Source organism: Eleutherodactylus coqui, chromosome 13 (assembly GCF_035609145.1).
Source record: "Eleutherodactylus coqui strain aEleCoq1 chromosome 13, aEleCoq1.hap1, whole genome shotgun sequence".
NCBI lineage: Eukaryota > Metazoa > Chordata > Amphibia > Anura > Eleutherodactylidae > Eleutherodactylus > Eleutherodactylus coqui.
The window spans coordinates 50,562,908-50,584,654 of NC_089849.1; the positions used below are offsets into that span (position 1 = coordinate 50,562,908).

Here is a 21,747-nt window from a genome sequence, read left to right on the forward strand (position 1 = left end):
CCTCTAAGCTTCTAGCACTAGGGGTCTCCCTTCCTTCTAACTTGCTGTCTATTGCCTGCTGTCAAGTGGGTAACAGGAAGTGGAGGATGGCAGAACAGGAAGTGATGGGGTGCAAGGATGGAACAGGGTGTAGGCTGGGGTGTCTCCCTATCCACCAAGGGAGATAGTGAGATGGCTGCAGGTTGGGTCACGACTGGTGGTAACAGGCTGTGCTCGGTTTGACTCACCACTTGGACCATTACTGTAGTCATGGTAGATTTATTTGCCTTCTGATGATGAACCATCAAAAGAGCTTCATGCCCAGACTCCAGCTACTCCAGACTGGCTCAGAAGCTCCAAGGATACACTGTAAACACTTGATCAACAGACATGTTTGAAACTTAGCAAACTGTTTATCAATGACTATCAGGTAACAGGAACTGTAATCTGGCCAGTCCGGCTGCAACAGATACTAACAAGTCCGGAAACTGGATAGTCTCTTTAGTATATTGACGGCATTCTGGCTATCAAAGAAAAATTTAAAAAGCACATACAGAATGGAAAGAATTGGGCTAAGCGGCACATCTGAAAAAGATTTGGGTATACTTATAGATCACAGACTGAACATGAGTCAACAGTGTGATGCAACAGCAAAAAAAAGGGCAAATACAATTCTGGGATGTATTAGGAGAGGCATAGAGTCTAGATCACATGAGGTATTTATTAAAGATGAGCGAACGTGTCCGTTACGGACACATCCGCACCCGGACACCGGCTTTGCCGAACACTGCAGTGTTCGCGCGTAAAGGTCCGGATGCCGCCGGGGGGCGGGGAGATGCGCGGCGGCGCGGGCGGCAGTAGCGGGGAACAGGGGGGAGCCCTCTCTCTCTCCCTCTCCCCCCCACTCCCCGCCGCACCCCCCCGCGCTGCCACGGCGGCCCCCGAACTTTTTCGCCCGAACACTGAAGTGTTCGCAAAGTTCGGTGTTCGGGCGAAAAAGGGGCGGGGCCGAACGTGTTCGCTCATCTCTAGTATTTATCCCTCTCTACTCTTCCTTAGTCAGACCTCATCCGGAATACTGTGTTCAGTTCTGGGCACCCCAATTTAAAAAAAGACATCGACAAACTGGAGCAAGTTCAGAGAAGAGTTACCAAGATGGTGAGTGGTCTGCAAACCACATTGTTAAAGGACATGGGAATGTTTAGCTTACAAAAAAGAAGGCCGCAGGAGATTTAATAGCTGTCTACAAATATCTGGAGGGCTGTCACAGTGCAGAGGGGTCAGCCCCATTCTCATTTGCACAAGGAAAGACTAGAAGCAATGGGATGAAACTGGAAGGGAGACACAGATTAGGTATTAGAAAAAACTTTCTGGCAGTGAGGGTGGTCAATGGGTAGAAAAGGTTGTCACAAGAGGTTTTTAGTTCACCTTCAATGGAAGTCTTCAAACAGATGCTGGACAGCCATCCATCTGGGATGATTTAGTGAGTCCTGCATTGAGCATGGGGTTGGACCCGATGACCCTAAAGGTCTCTACCAACTCTACAATTCTACGATTACCTATAGTCTATGCTAGTTCTCCCTGAGAACCAGGTATATATATCAAGTGGGCTTACTTAAAGTCCTTAAGTAACCACTAATGTTCCAGTAGGGCGGGCGAAACCTGGTCGAGGAGGAAACTCCAGCAAAAGGTCAGAGTGTGTCAATGCCTTGAGGGCTTTCTTTGACTGTATTAAGGGCCCTCATGGCTGTCCGAAGAACTTTGTTCCGTTACTTTAGCAGAGCTGCTTCAGCGTCCCGTAGGGTGACCCCGGACACATGGTATGCACTGAGGAGCTAGGAGGGCAAGATGCTGGCTTGCCATAGTGGCACTTACTACACTCCCTCCCGGAGGGACAGCGCTGCCAAAACCAGGGCAGCGCTGGGCCTCTTCTGCACACCCCCGGCATGGGGATGCCCAATAATTGTTAGGACAGGTGAAGGGGTTGTCACGGGTGATGCCACCAGTCTGACACCCACCGGCGTGAACATCAGCGGGAAAATAACGAGCCATAGACAGGAGTATAGTACCTGAGGTCCCTGGGAACGGTCAGGGCCTAGAGTAACTTTTACTTGAAAATAACTTCAGCGATACAAGGCAAAAATATACAATGTTCAAAGTGCAGGTAAAATTGGAAATATATACAGACAAACTTGAAGAGGAGTACCTCCACACAGCGATCCCAGGCTTCGGGACGCCTGTGTGTATGACAATTGTAGACGAATACCTCCACCCAGCGATCCCAGACTTGGGCGTGAACAATTTAGGGAAGAGTACCTCTGCACTGGGCCTTGTGTAGGAAAGGCTTAGGACTAGCTCATGCTGTCTCTCTCTCTAGGGGCTCAGTTACTGATCATACTGATCCTTGCGTTTGAAAAATCTCTCCTTCTCCTCCATCTTCAACACATGAGGTCTGAAGGTGCCCCCATATGCCTCTGTGCTTTGCTCTCTCAGATGAAAGCCCAGAGTAAAGGACCTTTTCCCACTCTCAAGCACTCCCATTGATAGCCTTTCTCATACCACGTCACAGGATAGAATTGATACATTTACAGACAGTCAGATCACACTTTGCAGACATTAACCTTTAATTTGCTTCAGCTGTGCAATACACATAACAGAATGACAAGACAGTTTTGCACAAAGCATCTACATAAGACATAGATGTATGACATTATGGAGGGGGCCAGGAAAGCATGTACTGGGCCACTACACTACCAGTTGCATGCCATTAAGAATCTTGATCACCACGCTCTGCCACACTCAGAAACCAGCACTGTGGAGAATTCCACTCCTCCCTCAATCTTCTCGCGGCGCTTAAGAGCATATTCATATTTCTAATAACTTGTGTAAACAATTTACAGGGAAGTCCAACCCTTTTTGGTGAACTGAATCATTTGTCTCAGCCTACCAAAAAGAGACAGATCTTTCAGTTCCTGAACAGCTCTTCATCACAGGCTATTCTTCCCTCCTCTCATAGAGTCAAGAGAGGAGGGAAGGCCATTGGGCAGGCAGCCCCTCATGTTTCCTTTTCCTTTCATGATATGGTTCATATGTCCTACTATGAAGGAGAAGGTCAGGGCTGTCTATCTGCTTGCAGTTCTGCCCTTCTCTTGTCTCTACGGTGTAAGATTAAAAGACAGAACAGTATGAATCCCTGCTCAACCTCAACATAAGAGCCATTAAAAGAGTCACTTCCAGTTCTCTGACAGGTTTCAGCCTTCATCATTCATGTAAAGGAGCCAGTGCATAGAGCAAGCCCATCACTAGAGAAGGGGGATGAGTTATTGTGCTGGATGAAATGTACAGATAGCAGAGAAGATGGAAAGGGAGGAGAGGAGAGACGCACACAGATACTGCCTGCAAGATAATGTGACTGTTTTCAGAGCTTTAGCTACAGAAATCACATCTCCACTGCTCACTCTTACTGTATACTGATGATTTCATGTCTGTGTGTGTTAAGGCTTGTACACAGAAGCGTGAGACCTTGTTAGAGATTCCCTTTCCTCTGTTCTGTTTTTGGAGACATTTAGAGACCAGAAGCTGTGCAGTTCTCTGTGTATATTCTATAGAACACAGCACAGCAGCCAGGCCCCTACCTCCAGACAGCCTGGACAGACACCAGGGGAGAGACAGGCCTGCCTAAGTTTCAGTTAGAGGAGTCTACTGGTCTTTGACCCGTTTGGGCCCCTCTGGATCAGAAGTTTAAGGGATTATGGTGGCCTTGCTCCTTTCAGAGAGGGCTTGCCACCAGCAGAAAAAGCCAGATTCACAAAATGCAGAATCACTGCAGTTTTGGCATGTATTTTCTTTGGACAATCCTGGGATTAAAGGTGACAAAAAAGAGAAAGTAACTCCTTCCTCCCTACTTCTCCAAGTTTTAGCTATAGACAACACATGCAAAACCTGCACCAGAATTGCAGTAAGCAAACACAGTTTATAAAGATTTATTACCTCTATTCTGTAGTTATCCTCTCTTCCGAAATTATTGTTGCTGCTTTTGATCCACTTCCTAGTTAGTCATCTACAGTTTGTAGAATTCATCGCCCTCTGCTGGTTATTGCAGCTACTCACCAGTAGAGGGCAATATTACACAGCCAACTTTTTTTTAGTATTGACATAGATTCACAAAACTTACCAGAGCTGAAAAGATTATTATGGAGCAAGTGTTTCTAGAAGATCCGAGGTTGTAGATGAGCAAAATAAGCATACAGAAGATATATGTCTACAAATCTTAAAGGTGGGTAACCTTACATCTGTATTATTTACATACATGTCCAGCCATTCAGAATAGAATAACGCTTACAAAATGTTTTGTCATCCGGATGTGCATAATTGTCTGACAGATGCCAGAGATAGCACTGTAATCGCTATTGGGCAATGACAGACACTTTCCCAATAGCAGTGGGAAAGGTGGCTATGACTGCACAGTATTGAAGTCTATGGGCCTTACCGAAAGAGACAAGCAAGTAGCTGTGGGTATGCAAGTATATTCACACAAACGTTTCATATATATTTCCTCCCTTGCCTTACTTTAGGAAGCCATTTTTATGATCTGTGCTGCACTAAGCTTTTGCACTTTTTCCAACAAGAGCAATCAGTAAAATAATGCACTGAAAGACATTTAATTATGAGATTCAAGAAAGGAGTCAAATGCACTTACCTTTTGCTAAGAATGGGCGAGCTGTGTTTTTCGCTTTAAGGGGCTTTAATTTAAAAAAAAACAACACACCAGTAAATACCATATTTTTTTTCTACAGATCTTGAAAAATTAGCAATATTTGCATTTACATGCATTAAACACATTGCATGGCACTACGGGGTGTTTAACATGTATAGCATTGTGCATGTCCACCTAATGAGCCGAGTGCTGGTGGACACTGCCAGATCCTAATTCCCATTCTGGGTATAGTGGTCCTCTGTTCACCAAACAGCAACCAATACAAATTGCTTCTGTGCATCTGAGACCGTGCAGCTGCAGCATCACAGTATGAGGGTATACTCCCCCAGAAATGCTGCAGCACTCCCTGACCACTGCCTAACCAGCCTCGTGGCACTCATTACAGGATACGGTGACAACGCAAAGACTTTGGAGGTGAGGAAGGGCGCCGTATCTTCTGAATTCAGCTGCAGATATTTTGGATATGGAAATGCTGCGGAATTTTCCGCTGCGGAGAATCCACAGCATTTCCATCCCATATGAATGTATCTTTATGCAGCAAAGCTGAAAAGATCGCTTCTGAGGATTGACTTGTGATAAAACAAATACTATCTCTTTTCACTGCTCCAGACTCCATGGTACAATGGGGTAAGGGCTTATACATATTTATGGTTGCCAAAAGGTGCAAGGAGTATGACTGGGAACTGTATTTACAGCTGCCAGAGGTGGAAGGAGACTGACTGGTAGTAATGTGAAGCACGTAGAAAAAAAGAGAGAGTGCATACAATGGGTTTTGGGAGCTGTAGGCAGAATACAGAGAAGTGGGTAATGTGATATTGCCCAGCCACTTGCTCTCAATGGCACAGATCAGCATTAGTACTGAGGGTGACAGAGTAAGAAAAAAGAAGGAAATTGTATTTTTAAGGGTTGCAAATAATGCAAATCTTTTAAAAATAGCTGTTAACAGCCCTTTCAGGCTTTTTATATAAATTTGATTTGTGGAATAAAAAAATAATTGTAAACACATTTGATACAGCTCTCTTTTATAAACAGAAAAAGTAACTATTTGTTACATTATTAGTGACGCAGTATGCAAATAACAGCTTTTGATCATTGTAGTGCAGTATGTAGATTTTACAGCGTAATCTATTGTAAATATCAGAGAGAGATGCAGTCCTCCCTCCCGCACCTCTCCCCCTCAGATTCCAGAGATTCCTTCTGTCCAGTGTCCATCCATGTCTGCGCCTGTCCCTGATATCTGGTCTGACATGCAGAATCTCACTATGATAAAGCCTATATGACTCTTTGAACTTGTTTCTCTTACACACAGCAGTAAAGTTACTTTACAGATGCTAAAACTGCACTCCATGGTCCTGTAATATGCACTAACGATGCTGTAAGGAAATTCTCTTTTGCTTAATGAAAGTGGAGATTATCTGAATGGGACTTGCAGACTGATCAGTGAGGATCCCGGGCAGCAGACACCTACTGATCGAGCATTGTTGGCCTATCCGATTTGGTCATTTTTTCAATAAGGATGGTATGAGATACTTTGTCAAATGCTTTACTAAAGTCAAGATATTCCATATCCATCGCATTTCCCTGATCGACCCAGTTGGTGATTCTGTCATAGAAGGAAATTAGATTAGTCTGGCATGACGTGTTTGTCACAAACCCATGATGGCTCTGATTTATTACTCCATTCTCCTCCAAGTACTTGCATATATGCTGTTTAATAATTTGTTCAATGATGTTTCCCGGTATAGAAGTCAGGCTCACAGGCCTGTAGTTTTCTGAATCCATCTTCCCTTTTTTGAAGATAGGGATACTTACCCTTTTCCCATCTTCTGGGCCTTTTTCAATCTTTTGGAAAATTTTCAAAGATTACAGCGAGTGGTTCAGCAAATACCTCTGCTTCTTCCTTCAGTATCCTAGCATGTAATTCATCTGGACCTGGAGACTTGAATTAATTTAAGTTATCTAAGTGTTCCCTGCTTATAAATGGCCTACATTCCTTTATTCCGTCAATAGGACATGGAAGATCAGCTGATGTACATCCACTTTCTGAGAGAAAACAGATACAAAATAGGAATTTAAAAGTTAGGCCTTCTCAACATCCTGTAAACACCCTATAGCAGTGGAGGTGAACCTATGGCACGCGTGCCAGAGGTGGCAAGCAGAGCCCTCCTTGCTGGCACGCGTTGTCATCGGCCGCTCACCTGCCAGTATCCACTCCGCTGATCCCGGCCACACTGTGACGTCAGTGTGCAGCTGGGATCCTCTTCCCCTCTCCCCTGACGTCACCTACTTGGTTCCGCGAGAGCGGGGGGAGGAGGCGTCCGGCAGCACACTGACGTCACAGTGTGTGCCAGGATCATCGCAGAGCAGGGGAGCTTCCACATGGAGGAGGGGGTAAGTATATGGGTCTCGGGGGGGGGGGGGATACGCTGTGGGATGTCACTACTACACTGAGGCTGCTGTGGGGTGTCACTTTTAGTATTGGGGCCACTGTGGGGTATCACTATTATACCAGGGGCCGCTGTGGGGTGTCACTACTAGTCCTGAGGGCCTGCTGTGGAGTGTCACTATTGTACGGGGGCCTGCTGTGGGGTGTCACTACTATACCAGGGGCCTGCTGTGTGGTGTCACTATTATACCGTGGGATGCTGTGGGGGTCACTATTATTGCTGGGGGAATCACTATTATCGCTGGGGCCGCTGGGGGGGGGGGGGTCACCATTATCGCTGGGGCTGCTGTGTGTGTGTGTGTGGGGGGGGGGGGGGTCACTGTTATCACTAAGGCTGCAGGGGGGAGGGTCACTATTATTGCTGGGGAAGAGGATCACTATTACCTCTGGGGTATGTTTACATATGGCAGAAATGTGCAGGGCCGCTTCAAAACAGACAGCGTGCAGATTTTGACTGCTTTTTGGATGTGGAAATGCTGCAGAATTCTCAACAGAAAGTTCCGCTGAGGACATTCTGCAGCATTTCCGCATCCAAAAAGCAGTCAAAATCTGCACACTGTCTATTTTGAAGCAGCCCTGTCCTTTTTAGAATGATGGGAGTAAAATCATACGTCGTGATAAGCCCCGCCCCTGACATGTTGGCACTTTGAGATAAATAAGTGGGTTTTGGGTTGCAGTTTGGGCACTCGGTCTCTGAAAGGTTTGCCATCACTGCCATATAGCATCTTTAACTTTTCTTTTGCTTTTGATATAGCCCCCAAATCCTTTTATATTTCTTTGGCCCCTGCTGCAAACCTCAATTCATTATTAGCTTTAGCTTTTCTGACACTTGCCCTACAGTTTCTGCAGACCGCATTGTATTCTTCTTTAGATATTCCCCCTCTTTCCATTTGCTTAACATATTTTTCTTCCTATTTAGCATGCGTGTAAGTTCTGTGTTCATCCATCCTGGTTTCTTTAAATGCTTCCCATTCTTCCTTCTTTTAGGTATTGTTAAAGATTCTGCTTTGAGAATCTCATTTCGTAATATTTCCCCACCTTCTTTGACATTTCTGTCTTTAAGAACACCCAGCCATTGGATTCTTCCTACCCTCTTTCTGAGTTCTTTAAAATCCGCCTTTCTGACATCCAACCTTGAGATCTGAGCTTTCTAAGGTCTTCCTCCCGTTGTTATCCAAAATTAAAGGATAGCATGATCACTGCCTCCTAAGGTCCCAGCCACCCTTACTTCCCCAACCATTTCCTCCCTGTTGGTAAGAATTAGGTCCAAGATAGCAGATCCCCTTGTTTTCTCTTCTACCTTTTGGAAGATAAAGTTGTCAGCAAGAGCAGATGAGAATTTGTTGGATCCATTACTTTTACCTGAGAGATTCCCAACAAATGTCTGATAGGTAAACTCTCCCATGATCATTGTTTCATGCTTTTTTGAGTGCTTGGCCATCTGATGTAGAAAGAGTTCATCAATATCTTCCGCTTGTCCAGGCGGCCTATAGTAAATGCCTACAAAAGTGTCCTTTCTGTTGTTCTCTCCTTGTATTCTTACTCAAACAGTTTCTACAGAACTCCCATGCTCTGAAGCTTGAATCTCTGAGGAGATTAATGTTTTCCTAACATACAACGCAATACCTCCTCCCCTTTTTTTGGTCTGTTTCTTATAAATAAGTTGTATCCTTCAAGCCTTGTATTCCAATCATGTGTATCATTCCACCAAGTCTCCGTGATGCCTATGACATCATATATCTCTTCCTGTATTAGGAGCTCCAATTCTCCTTGTTTGTTTCCCATGCTCTGGGCATTTGTGTAGAAACATTTTAGTTTGTGATCGGTGTCTCTTGCTCATCTACTTTCCTTCTGAATTTTTTGTCTCTTTTCTTTCCACTTCTAATAGCAAGGTTCTCAAATGTATTAATTAGCTGTATGTTTTTACCTGGCCTTTCACTTCTCGTCCCATATTGTTCTAGTGTAAAGCTCTCCTGATGAGTGTAGCAAGGTGACTGACAAATATATGCTTTTCTGTCTTTGTAAGGTGCAACCTGCCTTTAGCAAGGAGTCCATCCTAAAGGTAATTCAATCCATGGTCTAGAAATCCAAATCTTTGCTGATGGCACCATTGAGCTAGCCATTTGTTCACCTATATAGCAATATGCTACTCTGTGATTACAGTGGAGTTTATATAGATGATTTTAGCTTCAAAGCATTGTAAGAAGCCTTCCTACATGACTGTAAGGCTTCCTACACAGAGGCGAGCGCGATATCGGGCCATGAAACCCGGACGATATCACGCTCTCCAGCGTGCTTTTTACACAGGGGATGCAAGCAGTTTTACTGTCAAAATGCCTTTCTTCTCTCAGTCAAGTTATGATCCTCAGTCGTGTCGGAGGATCGGCAAAGGGTTTCCCAGTGCATCCAGGAGTGGTAGCCGCACATGCGCACTGCTGCTCCATTCATTTTAATGAGACTGCTGGAGTTTAAAATCTGTATCTTGATCTTGAGATGTGGTTGAGAGATAAGCCGCTGAACGTCATCAGAATGAGGTCTTACCTCTGGGGCATTAGAGGATGTCTGGGATCCCCACTCTGGGAAAATCCAGAATCTGTAGGCTGATGGCAGCCTCACGAAAAACCCCAACTCACACTTCTCATGTTTAGATTGGGCTAAATCAATCAGGAACCACACTTGTTCCACATTCTAACTCGCTTGACACAGTCTATATTAAATTAAACAAAACACCTCAACGTTTCTCAATCTCTTTAGTATCTTCAAGAGCGGGGTCTATGTCAGGTAGGCCAGCCAGGCACGGGGAAGCTGGCAGAAATCCATATCAGGAACCCCCGTTACTTTATTACGATTCGTATGCTCAGGGCCTTGCAGCAAGAAAGGCCAAAACTTTCTGACCTCTCCAGTGCAACAGGGAAAAATGCGCCCCCAAAACACAAGACTTTGCCTCTGCTCAATGACCCTCCTCCTTGCCAAACGACAACAACAGAACTGTGCCACTCTTTCATGGCACCTTCTTATTTCCACCTCCGATACTTCTGGCATCCCTCCCCTTCTTAAAGACACACTTACTGCAAACTTACATAAAATGGCATAAAACAGTTTCAACTTGGAAAACATAGTAATGTGAACTTGATAATCACCGGTGCTGTCATTGAAAAGAAAGGGCATACACATCCTTTGCTCCATTCATGCAAGGACAGTTGGTACACCCGTTTTTGGAATCGGTGAGGGGCCCCAATAGTTGGGTTCCCACTTATCATAAAGTTATTCCCTGTCCTGTGGATAGGGAATAACTTTAGATTTTGGTACAACTCCTTTAAAAGTTGGGTGGGCAATAGGTGTATTTGCACTAGGTGAACATACCCTAAGGGCCTATGCACATGGCAGTTTCCCAACTCTATTTTGAAGTAAGCCAGAATGGGATTCCATAAAAGTACAAAAGCCCTCTACTTCTGCATGATCACTAGAGGAAAAATGTGTGTCGGAATCCAAATGTATGGAGGTATTCTCCCCTAACAGCATTAAATCTAGGAAAGAATCTCTGTATACACAGAGTGTGACGGTGTCGGGGTACTGGGGTCCGGGTAGTGGAAGTCCCTAAAAGCTACCCGCAACCCCTGTCCCTACCTACTTGCCCCCCTGGGCTAGGCCCCAGGGCGACAACTGGGCGACGGTCCCTATACTCACTAGGGAAGCAGGGCAGGAGGTCAGACTTACAAACAAATACCAAGACAAACAGACACAGAGGCAAGTCAGGAAGTCCGGGTCGGCAACAGGAGAATACGCGGTACCAGGGATAAGGCGAAGTCAAAGTCAGGTGCAAAAGCAAAGGGTCACAACGGGAAATCAGATAAGAATAACGCGGGTGTAGCCTGGCGACAAACATACACTGGCAATGCTGGAGAGAAACAGGCACGTTTAAATGCTGTCAGAACTCCCGCCCCAGCAGCTGATTGGGGCGGGGAGCCTGCCAGCAGCCAGACCCAGGCAAAAGGCAGCGAGTGCAGATCCCAGACATCCAGCAGCAAGTGCAGATGCTGCTAGTCAGGATGTCATGGCAACATGGACTGCATCGCCGCATCTCCAGCAACTGACCGCACAGGAGCACGCGCCCGGAGCCAGTGACCGGGACCCCGAGGCCCAGGGAGGTCACCAAGACCGGGGCTCCCCTGCGCCGCACCCGATCAGCTCGGGTGATAGGACCGGTGGTGCGGGCACGGAGACCCCGAGAGCTGCCGGTCCTAACAGACGGATCCCGTATGACTGTGCATGCTATCAATGTGGTTTCCTACAAAGACAGGCTCCGTACTAATGTACACGAGCCCTTTAATCATACCATATGGCATTACCTGATGATCTCTCATTTATGTTGTCTCTTAGGATCAAATTCCTGCAGCTGAATACTCTCCCAACTTACATGATTATTGTTCTCTTGTTGAAAACTACAAATGTTGAACTACAAGTAGCAGAATTACACAAGTAGATATCCATTGTTCAACTAAAATAACAACAGCACCCTACACAGGAAACTTACACTGCCAGAGGCTAAATTTGCTGGCACCTTCACCCTGTATTTCTAGTGGCATGCCAGTATTGTTATTACAGTCACATATTTAGACAGCATAAACTTAGTCGAGAAAGTCAGAAAGCGCACCAAATTTATCCCAGTGGTGCACAGCTTGTGATACGTTTTGTACATCTTACTAGAAGTCTGGCACTTCTCTCTTCCGTATGACAGCTATAGGCTGCTTGACTTTACACCATTGTTTTGCATCAAAAAAATATTGCATTGCATTAGGGGTTTTACAATCAAGTACTATTAATCTATCCTCAGGATGGTCATCAGTAGTTGATCGCCGGGGACTCACTGCTTGGGGATCCCTGGCGATCAGCAGATCACCAAGATCACTGTTCGTGCAGTAGGGCTCGACATCGTCATCAGGGTCAGAGGCAGAAGTGTCATAGAGGTCTTCACTCCCATTGAAATCAATAGAGCTAAGGCCTCCTATTACACTTCCGGCACTAACCCCAGGAACAGACGCAGAAGTGTAATAGGAGGCAGCACTTCCATTGATTTCAATGGGAGTGAAGCCCTCTATAATGCTTCCACCTCCAGCCCTGATGACGATGTCTGGGCCCACTGCACAGCCAGTGAGCTAGGTGTTCTGCTGATTGCCAGGGATCCCGAGTTGTGGGTCCCTGGCAGTCAACTCAGAGGCGTAACTTGAAGCTCCTGGGCCCCGATGCAAAACCTGGAACGGGGCCCCCAACTATAATGCTTTATTCATAGTACTGGGCTTCCTATATGGAGAAGAGAGGCCTTATGGGCCCCCCAAGGCTCCTGGGCCCGGGTGCAACCGCATCCCCTGCATCCTCTTTAGTTACGCCCCTGAGTCAACTATTGATGACCTATTCTGAGGATGGGTCATCATTAGGATTTCCCCAGAAAACCCGTTTAATAAATATTACAATGTGACAAAGTTACACATTGTTTTTCAAGATATGTCTGATGCAAAACATGTCCAAAACAAATAATAAATGTGGTGTATGACTTTTGTGCCATGTTTTTGTGTCTTTTCAGCCAGAATTCTGCAGCATTTTGAGTAGTGAATCTGCCTCCTAGACTCTTAAATTTGTTCCTTGAGCCCTGATCCAGGGGATTGTGCGTTACTCCCATAGAGATGCATATACAGTACAAGTCCCATTTATATGGACAGGTGCATATGATATGTTAGGAATACGGAACACTACATGTATTCAGTAATATTTATAGAAAACTATAGAACCCTTCAACAAAATAACAGAAACAAGAATTGCAAACAACACAGCTGCTTTGAAAAAGTGAAAAAAGTACATCTATTTTACCCCGCAGTCATACCTTTGCCGAAATATGTAGAAAACCTTACCTTATGTACGTGCTCCTTCTACTTTGCCCTGCATCTTCCTGGATCCCTCCCATTACCTGTCCCTCGTGATCTCATATATATCACACCCACTGCATTGCTCATACTGGAAGTGAGACACACAGAGACAGGCACCAGTAAGTATCAACTATTCAATAGGTGGAATATATAGTGCATAGATTATCCGCCTCAGTCGTACACTTGTAACAGATCTGAGCTCTAAAGGGGAATATAACTGTGGTAAGTTTTGAGGAAATGTAATGGGTTTATGTAACTTCATTAGAAGCGAATGCAATAGGGGATGTCCAGCTAGTTCTCCATAATTAGCTGTGCAGCTTTAATAGCCCACTATACACTGAATTCATTTAGCGAAACACAACTCTGAGTTGGTAAATAGTATATGTGGAAAAAGTTTATTGTAATAAGGGATACTGCGCATGGTATGGGGCGGGTTTATTTTTATTTACAGCCTTAAATCTGGTTAAGAGGTTCCTGAGAATTGCTGCTCATGATGAGCTGAAAGACTTCTTGGGACTGCAACTTCTCATTCATGGGGTGTGGTGCAGGTGAGCCAGAGCAATGAACATCTGAAGACAGGATTTCGTCATATAGGACGGGTCAGACCTGGTAGGAGGCTTGTGTCACTCTTTTATTATATGAGAGATGTTTATCAGAGATGGTGAGGTGTATTGCAAACCACTCACACTAATAATAATTGTATCCCTTGGATGTTATTGATACATGAGCTGCACATGTAAGCTTAGCTACATTGTATATAAATAGTTAATGTGTTGCAACTAGAAGCGGCCCTGCTGTCTGTAGATGCCAGTGTCCTAGCACAAGTGCTGATCTGTTGTCTTGTAGCTCTGGCTCTGATGGGGGAGCACAGCATGGAGGGAGAGTCCCATAGGAAATAGTCCACAATAAGGGCCCATACACATCAGTGTTTTTGAGTTTTAGTCAGAGCAGCTGAAAAATGTGGGGAAAGATGTGGGTTAGGTTTTAAGTCCCATTCATTGTGATTCTCCATGTAACTACTTCAGGGGTCTCGTGCTGCATTTACTGACATCACCGTACAGCAGGCAGGAGTTTTGGGTTTTTTTGCTTTTTGCTTTTTTTGTCCTTTGGGACAATTTGCTGTTCCTGTTTTGAACTACTGGGCAACATCTTTATTAGGTAACACCCAAGTTTCAGAGTCTGTGCCCAGATGCCATGCCGCACTGTATAGATAGAATATAGGCTACTGAATGCTCCCTGAATATTGTCCTGGGGGTACAGTGCAACCCTCCATCCTTAGACCACCTGCACATGGCTGGATTTGCATTGTGGAATCCGGTGTGGGTGCATACTCTATTCCTAGGCAGATTCCCCAAGGATGAATTCCATTGAAGTCAATGGAAGCCATCTAATCCGTGGAACTTCCGCAATCATCATTGCGGAAAGTCTGCGGGGTCCGTATCGCTGCCTAGCGATGGCGCAAAATTATATGTACTGTGCATGTGTGCCGGCACAGCTGCAGCACAGATTCTGAAGACTGCAAACAGGTACACTGGCCGGGCACAGGATCGGATTCTGCTGTGGAATCCGACCTGGCTGTGTGCAGGCGGCCTAAGTTGGTTGTGCGCAAAGCCTTTAGCAAGAAGCTGGTGAGAGGTAATGAAATCTCAGATTAACGTAATTCGCTGTTTGCCACCCCCGAGAGACACACAAGTGGTAAAATGGCAGCTAACGACAGATTGATGCAGCGTATTCGGTGTGCAGAATACGCTGTAACAATACACTCGCGTGTATTAAAAAAAAAATATATATATATAATATTTTTTTTTTCTTTTCCTGGTGAGTGCCATTTTGCTGTTCGCCTCAGGCAGCTGAAAGGCTAGACACACTGCTGTCGGTATGGTAAAATTGCAGAACTATTGCAATATGACCATGAAGACAAAAACGCAAGCAGCCTTGCAACACTTGCAGAAAATCCGTCATGTACGTAGTCTATGCCATAGGTAAACCTTTAGGCCTCATGTCCACTAGCTAAATGGAATAGCGGATTTCTGCCGGGGAATCCACAGCGGATTTTGCCCATAGGGATTCATTGGCCATCCACGGTCCATTAAATTGATTTTTGCACCCGCGGATGGCACTTTAAAAGAATTGCGTTTTTCACGTGCGGGAGAAAAAACGCGGGATGCTCCATTCTGCTGCGGATCGGCAACATTGCTATCACATTGATAGCATTGTGTGCGGATATCTGCATGCAAAAAAAAAAAAACCATTTAAAGCGAATCCACCGCGGAAATTCACGGCAGATTCTGCGTGGATTGTATTTTTCAAGTGGACATGAGGCCTTATAGTTGTGCTGCAGTACTCCTGATGTTTAATCCAGTCCTAAAAGGCAAATATGATGGAATACTGCCATATGGTATTAAAGGGATTTAATGGGACATAAAAAAAAAACTAAAAGTTTAATATTTAAAAGAAATTGAATAGTCACTGATCCCAGCAGCTCCCCATCCAGCACCACAGAGCTGACTCCCAGTGCATGGGACCTGAAAGAAACGGTAGGGGGTCACATGCCGTTCATTGCGGACAGCGGCCATAGAAGAATCACTGCTGCAGTCTATGTGCACAATGAACAGCACATGACCGCCCACTGCTGCAGCCTGTGCGTGGCTGAGTGGTCATGTGCACAATGAACAGCACATGACCGCCCACTGCTGCAGCCTGTGCGTGGCTGAGTGGTCATGTGCACAATGAACAGCACATGACCGCCCACTGCTGCAGCCTGTGCGTGGCTGAGTGGTCATGTGCACAATGAACAGCACATGACCGCCCACTGCTGCAGCCTGTGCGTGGCTGAGTGGTCATGTGCACAATGAACAGCACATGACCGCCCACTGCTGCAGCCTGTGCGTGGCTGAGTGGTCATGTGCACAATGAACAGCACATGACCGCCCACTGCTGCAGCCTGTGCGTGGCTGAGTGGTCATGTGCACAATGAACAGCACATGACCGCCCACTGCTGCAGCCTGTACGTGGCTGAGTGGTCATGTGCACAATGAACAGCACATGACCGCCCACTGCTGCAGCCTGTGCGTGGCTGAGTGGTCATGTGCACAATAAACAGCACGTGACCGCTCTCTGCTGCAGCCTGTGAGTGGCTGAGTGGTCATGTGCACAATGAACAGCACGTGACCACTCTCAGCTGCAGCCTGTGAGTGGCTGAGTGGTCATGTGCACAATGAACAGCACATGATCGCCCACTGCTGCAGCCTGTGAGTGGCTGAGTGGTCATGTGCACAATGAACAGCACGTGACCGCCCGCTACTGCAGCCTGTACGTGGCTGAGTGGTCATGTGCACAATAAACAGCACATGACCGCCCGCTGCTGCAGCCTGTGAGTGGCTGAGTGGTCATGTGCACAATGAACAGCATGTGACCGCCCGCTACTGCAGCCTGTGAGTGGCTGAGTGGTCATGTGCACAATGAACAGCACATGACCGCCCACTGCTGCAGCCTGTGCGTGGCTGAGTGGTCATGTGCACAATGAACAGCACATGACCGCCCACTGCTGCAGCCTGTGAGTGGCTGAGTGGCATTGTGCACAATGAACAGCCCATGACCGCCCACTGCTGCAGCCTGTGCGTGGCTGAGTGGTCATGTGCACAATGAACAGCACATGACCGCCCTCTGCTGCAGCCTGTGAGTGGCTGAGTGGTCATGTGCACAGTGAACAGCACATGACCGCCCACTGCTGCAGCCTGTACGTGGCTGAGTGGTCATGTGCACAATGAACAGCACATGACCGCCCGTTGCTGGAGCCTGTGAGTGGCTGAGTGGTCATGTGCACAATGAACAGCATTTGACCGCCCGCTGCTGCAGCCTGTGCGTGGCTGAGTGGTCATGTGCACAATAAACAGCACGTGACCGCTCTCTGCTGCAGCCTGTGAGTGGCTGAGTGGTCATGTGCACAATGAACAGCACGTGACCGCTCTCAGCTGCAGCCTGTGAGTGGCTGAGTGGTCATGTGCACAATGAACAGCACGTAACCGCTCTCGGCTGCAGCCTGTGAGTGGCTGAGTGGTCATGTGCACAATGAACAGCACATGATCGCCCACTGCTGCAGCCTGTGAGTGGCTGAGTGGTCATGTGCACAATGAACAGCACATGACCGCCCGCTACTGCAGCCTGTACGTGGCTGAGTGGTCATGTGCACAATAAACAGCACATGACCGCCCGCTGCTGCAGCCTGTGAGTGGCTGAGTGGTCATGTGCACAATGAACAGCATGTGACCGCCCGCTACTGCAGCCTGTGAGTGGCTGAGTGGTCATGTGCACAATGAACAGCATGTGACCGCCCGCTACTGCAGCCTGTGAGTGGTTGAGTGGTCATGTGCACAATGAACAGCACATGACCGCCCACTGCTGCAGCCTGTGCGTGGCTGAGTGGTCATGTGCACAATGAACAGCACATGACCGCCCACTGCTGCAGCCTGTGAGTGGCTGAGTGGTCATGTGCACAATGAACAGCCCATGACCGCCCACTGCTGCAGCCTGTGCGTGGCTGAGTGGTCATGTGCACAATGAACAGCACATGACCGCCCTCTGCTGCAGCCTGTGCGTGGCTGAGTGGTCATGTGCACAATGAACAGCACATGACCGCCCTCTGCTGCAGCCTGTGAGTGGCTGAGTGGTCATGTGCACAATGAACAGCCCATGACCGCCCACTGCTGCAGCCTGTGCGTGGCTGAGTGGTCATGTGCACAATGAACAGCACATGACCGCCCTCTGCTGCAGCCTGTGAGTGGCTGAGTGGTCATGTGCACAATGAACAGCCCATGACCGCCCACTGCTGCAGCCTGTGCGTGGCTGAGTGGTCATGTGCACAATGAACAGCACATGACCGCCCTCTGCTGCAGCCTGTGAGTGGCTGAGTGGTCATGTGCACAGTGAACAGCACATGACCGCCAACTGCTGCAGCCTGTAAGTGGCTGAGTGGTCATGTGCACAATGAACAGCACATGACCACCCACTGCTGCAGCCTGTGAGTGGCTGAGTGGTCATGTGCACAATGAACAGCACATGACTGCCCGCTGCTGCAGCCTGTAAGTGGCTGAGTGGTCATGTGCACAATGAACAGCACATGACCACCCACTGCTGCAGCCTGTGAGTGGCTGAGTGGTCATGTGCACAATGAACAGCACATGACTGCCCGCTGCTGCAGCGCTGGACAGGGAGCCGCCGGGATATTTGAGTATTCAATTTCTTTTCATTTTAATCCATTTTTAACTCTATGATGTCCTGAAAAATCCCTTTAATAAATCTCGTCCAGCATGCTATTGTATCCTTCCGTGTGGACAAAATGCTTACTGCTTGCTTTCCAGAAAATACAAAAGAAGAATTTGAATCCAAAAGCGAGAAATGTGAAGGTACTAGATTGTCCTTGGCTTTGATGCCAAGTCATCATTTTTAAGTCTCAGCTGAATTTTTCGCAGTTTTGTACTGAAGTGCAGTCGGTGTGGTGAGCCCAGTACAAATGTGCAAACAACAGATGACAAAAGGATTAATTAAACCGTTTTGGTTCCAAATCAAGGCAAACAGTAGAAGGCTTAGCTGGAAATATTGTGCAGTGTATGATGGCAATATTGTTTGTTCCCTCATCAGTTTGTGTTCTATTCATAAAATGTACATCGGCCATGTTTAGGAGCATCTGCTGTTCTCCTTCTTGCCATTTTTGGTGCTTTATTTAGAAATGAACTTAAGCGGGAACATTTGCTATAACAGTCCTCGCTATTATTTTTTGTGCAAGCGAGGAATGCACAAAAGTATTTCTTACTGTACTGTATATTATATAACTGGTAATTATTAGGAAATCATAGTACCAGTGCTTTTGGTGGCGCAATGCGCCACACAGCTCTGCTACATACACGTCACACACTCTCAGCTCTGCTACATGCACCTTGCACACACACAGCACTGCGGTGAGCGATATTTTTTTTTTAGGCATGTAAAAAAAACTTGAGCTGGGAAAAACTGCACATCGGTGACTGAAAATGGCGTTCGATTGTGTACAGCGCATGAAAAGATAGGTCTTGCCCTATCTTTTGCCAAGATATGCTGGCAGCTCCCATTGACTTCCCTGGGAGTTGATAAAAAGGGAGCGGACGGAGTTTAGTTGGATACAACGCTGGGATACAACGCTGGGAAAAGAAGACAGCCACCTCTATTTAAGCATTAATAGTAATTCCCCGGATTTCAGCTGATCGAGGGATTTCCACGTTGCAGCATATTTTTTTTTCGCCAATACGCCAATGCCACCTGTGTGAATGGGCGAGAAACTGCTAATTAAGATCAGGACTTGATAACAGCTAATCTTCTTTCATGCAATTTTTTTTTTTTTTTGCGGCGTACGGGGGAGTGTTAAACCGCATACGGTCATGTGAAAGGGGCCATAAATACAGGTTATTTGCAGTTTAATCCCACCTCAGCTGCACCAGTTAAATTCACCCAAAATAAGGGCTTGTTCACATGGGCGTGTGTGTGTGTGTGTGTGTGTGTATATATGTATGTATATATGTGTGTGTGTGTGTGTGTGTGTGTATGTGTATATGTATATATATATATATATATATATATATATGTGTATATATATGTATGTGTGTGTATATATATATATATATATATATACATATGGCAGCGTTTTATACGCAGAGCATGGTGTGCCTGGAAGAATGGAAATTCAGAATATACAGGTGCGTAATGAGGGGTCAATATGCCCGTGTGAACTAGCCCTAATTCTGTTCAGCGCCAACACCACTTAAGGCTTGGTTCACACAGGGCAGATTTGCCGCAGAAATTCCGTGCAAAATTTTGCTGCGGCAAATCCGCCTGCGGACGCTAATCCCAGGGTCGCCAGCCATGTGGACGAGATTTGTCAAAAATCTTATCCACGCGGACGGCCAATCCGTCGTGGCCGCAGCATGTCTATTTTCTTTTTCTTTCTATTGTGGCTGCGCTCCTCTCTATGGGAGAGTCGGCAGCAAAAGGAAAGCATGCGGCCAAGCTGCTCCAAAACACCCAGCTGAGTGCTGCGGGTTTTGGAGCTGCGCTTTCCCGGTGGAAATCTCGCGGGTTTTTTTGCTGCGGCAAAACTGCGAGATTCCCGGTGGGATTCCGACCTGTGTGAACCCAGGGTTACTATTAAAAATTCACCCTTTTAATTATGGCGTTGGTCGCTGACCTCAGGTGTAAGGCCATCATTGGTTCCCCTTTAGCAGAGGTCACTCAGTCTGTGCTACCACGTAGGTCGCAAACTGCTAAGGCCAGCCCTGTTCCTGGGCACAAAGAGAGCCATTCTAATGATGGTAGTTTATTAAGGATTTTAACGTTTTAATCGGGTTGTGTCTTTACAGAACCAGTTTTAAATGCCGTATTATGGGAGTCTTAATTATTGCCTTAAGGATGCAGAACTTTTTCTATTTTCAGTTTCTTTTGCAGGAAGATTTTTTTTTTTTCAATTGTACTAATTAATGCACCATATAATGTAGTGAGAACATTTTTTTTTAAATTCTCTTAAGTGGAGTGAAATTGGGGAGGGGGGTGGGAAGCAATTTTTTTAAAGTTATTTTCATAGATCAGACTTTTATGGATGTGGTGGTAGCAAATACGTTTTTTGAGCTTTTTTTGTATTTATTTTAGGGCTTATTCAGACGACTTTATATCGGCCGGGTATTCATGCCGGCTGATATACGGCGTTCCTCTCTGCAGGGGGAGGAGGCGGGAAGAGACGGGAGCAGTGCTCTGAGCTCCTGCCCCCTCTCCGCCTCCTCTCCGCCCCTCGGCACTATTTGCAATGAGAGGAGGCAGGGAGGGGTGGAGCTAAGTTCCACGACTTAGCTCCGCTACGCCCCTCCCATTGCTAATGGTGCCGAGGGGCGGAGAGGGGGTGTAGAGGGAACGGAAGCTCAGAGCACTGCTCCTGGCTCTTCCAGCCTCCTCCCCCTGCAGAAAGGGACGCCGTATATTGGCCGGCGTGAATACCCGGCCGATATATGGTCGTCTGAATAAGCCCTTGTTATGAGTATTGGCAGATGGTTCTCTTGAGCTTTTCCTATCCTTTTTATTTTTTATGAAAATACATTTTTCTACGTTATTTTTTTTGGCCTAATAGGGGGGCCTTGAACTTGCAATTGTTTGATCACTTATACCATATAATGCAATACTATAGTATTGCAGTATATAATATTTTTGCCTGCATTCTATTAGGACAGGCCACAGGCAATGCACTCAAAACAAAATCACGATTTTTGCGCAACTTGAGAGCGCGTGAAAACACAGAATTCTGAAAGCCAGTTAGCAACCATTACATGTACGGCCTTTGACACTCCCTCAACATCGCCTCCGTTTGCAGTTGTGTCATGAACAACGAAACTGGATGCTACAGAGTGGAACTTGGTTGTCTTCAGCAACAAATCCAGGTTTAGTTTGGGCACTGATTCATGGTTGTGTTCATCTCTGGAGACCAAGGGTTAAGCACCTCAATTCTGCCTTTGCTGTGTAGCGGCACACTGCCCTCACTGCTGATGTGATGGTCTGGGGACCATTGCATATAGCAGTAAGTCACCCCTAGTAGTGGTACGAGGGACAATGACAGCTCAGTGATATGTTCAGGACATCCTGCAGCCACATGTGTTCCTCTCAAGGCGGCT

At 46.5% G+C, this 21,747-nt stretch overlaps 2 protein-coding genes across 5 annotated transcripts in view; one reads left to right on the forward strand and one right to left on the reverse strand.

Annotated features, from left to right (window-relative positions):
- LPIN3 (lipin 3) overlaps positions 1-13,167 on the reverse strand; it is a 69,334-nt gene extending 56,167 nt beyond the window's left edge. Inside the window, exons 1-2 of one of the 3 annotated variants that reach the window (XM_066587719.1) lie at positions 13,049-13,109; positions 4,679-4,721 (exon numbers count right to left, since the gene is read on the reverse strand). Coding sequence is in view for 1 of the 3 variants with exons in the window: in XM_066587718.1 (XP_066443815.1) it covers positions 13,049-13,101 (53 nt within the window). In the remaining 2 variants the exon portion in view is untranslated. Of the gene's footprint in view, positions 1-3,969; positions 4,056-4,678; positions 4,722-13,048 lie in introns of those variants that run through there. The other 2 variants (XM_066587718.1, XM_066587720.1) reach the window with 2 other exon arrangements.
- MYL9 (myosin light chain 9) overlaps positions 13,120-21,747 on the forward strand; it is a 29,305-nt gene continuing 20,677 nt past the window's right edge. The window contains exon 1 of one of the 2 annotated variants that reach the window (XM_066587723.1): positions 13,120-13,182. The gene's annotated coding sequence lies outside the window, so the exon portion shown is untranslated. Of the gene's footprint in view, positions 13,183-13,266; positions 13,286-21,747 lie in introns of those variants that run through there. The other variant, XM_066587724.1, reaches the window with a different exon arrangement.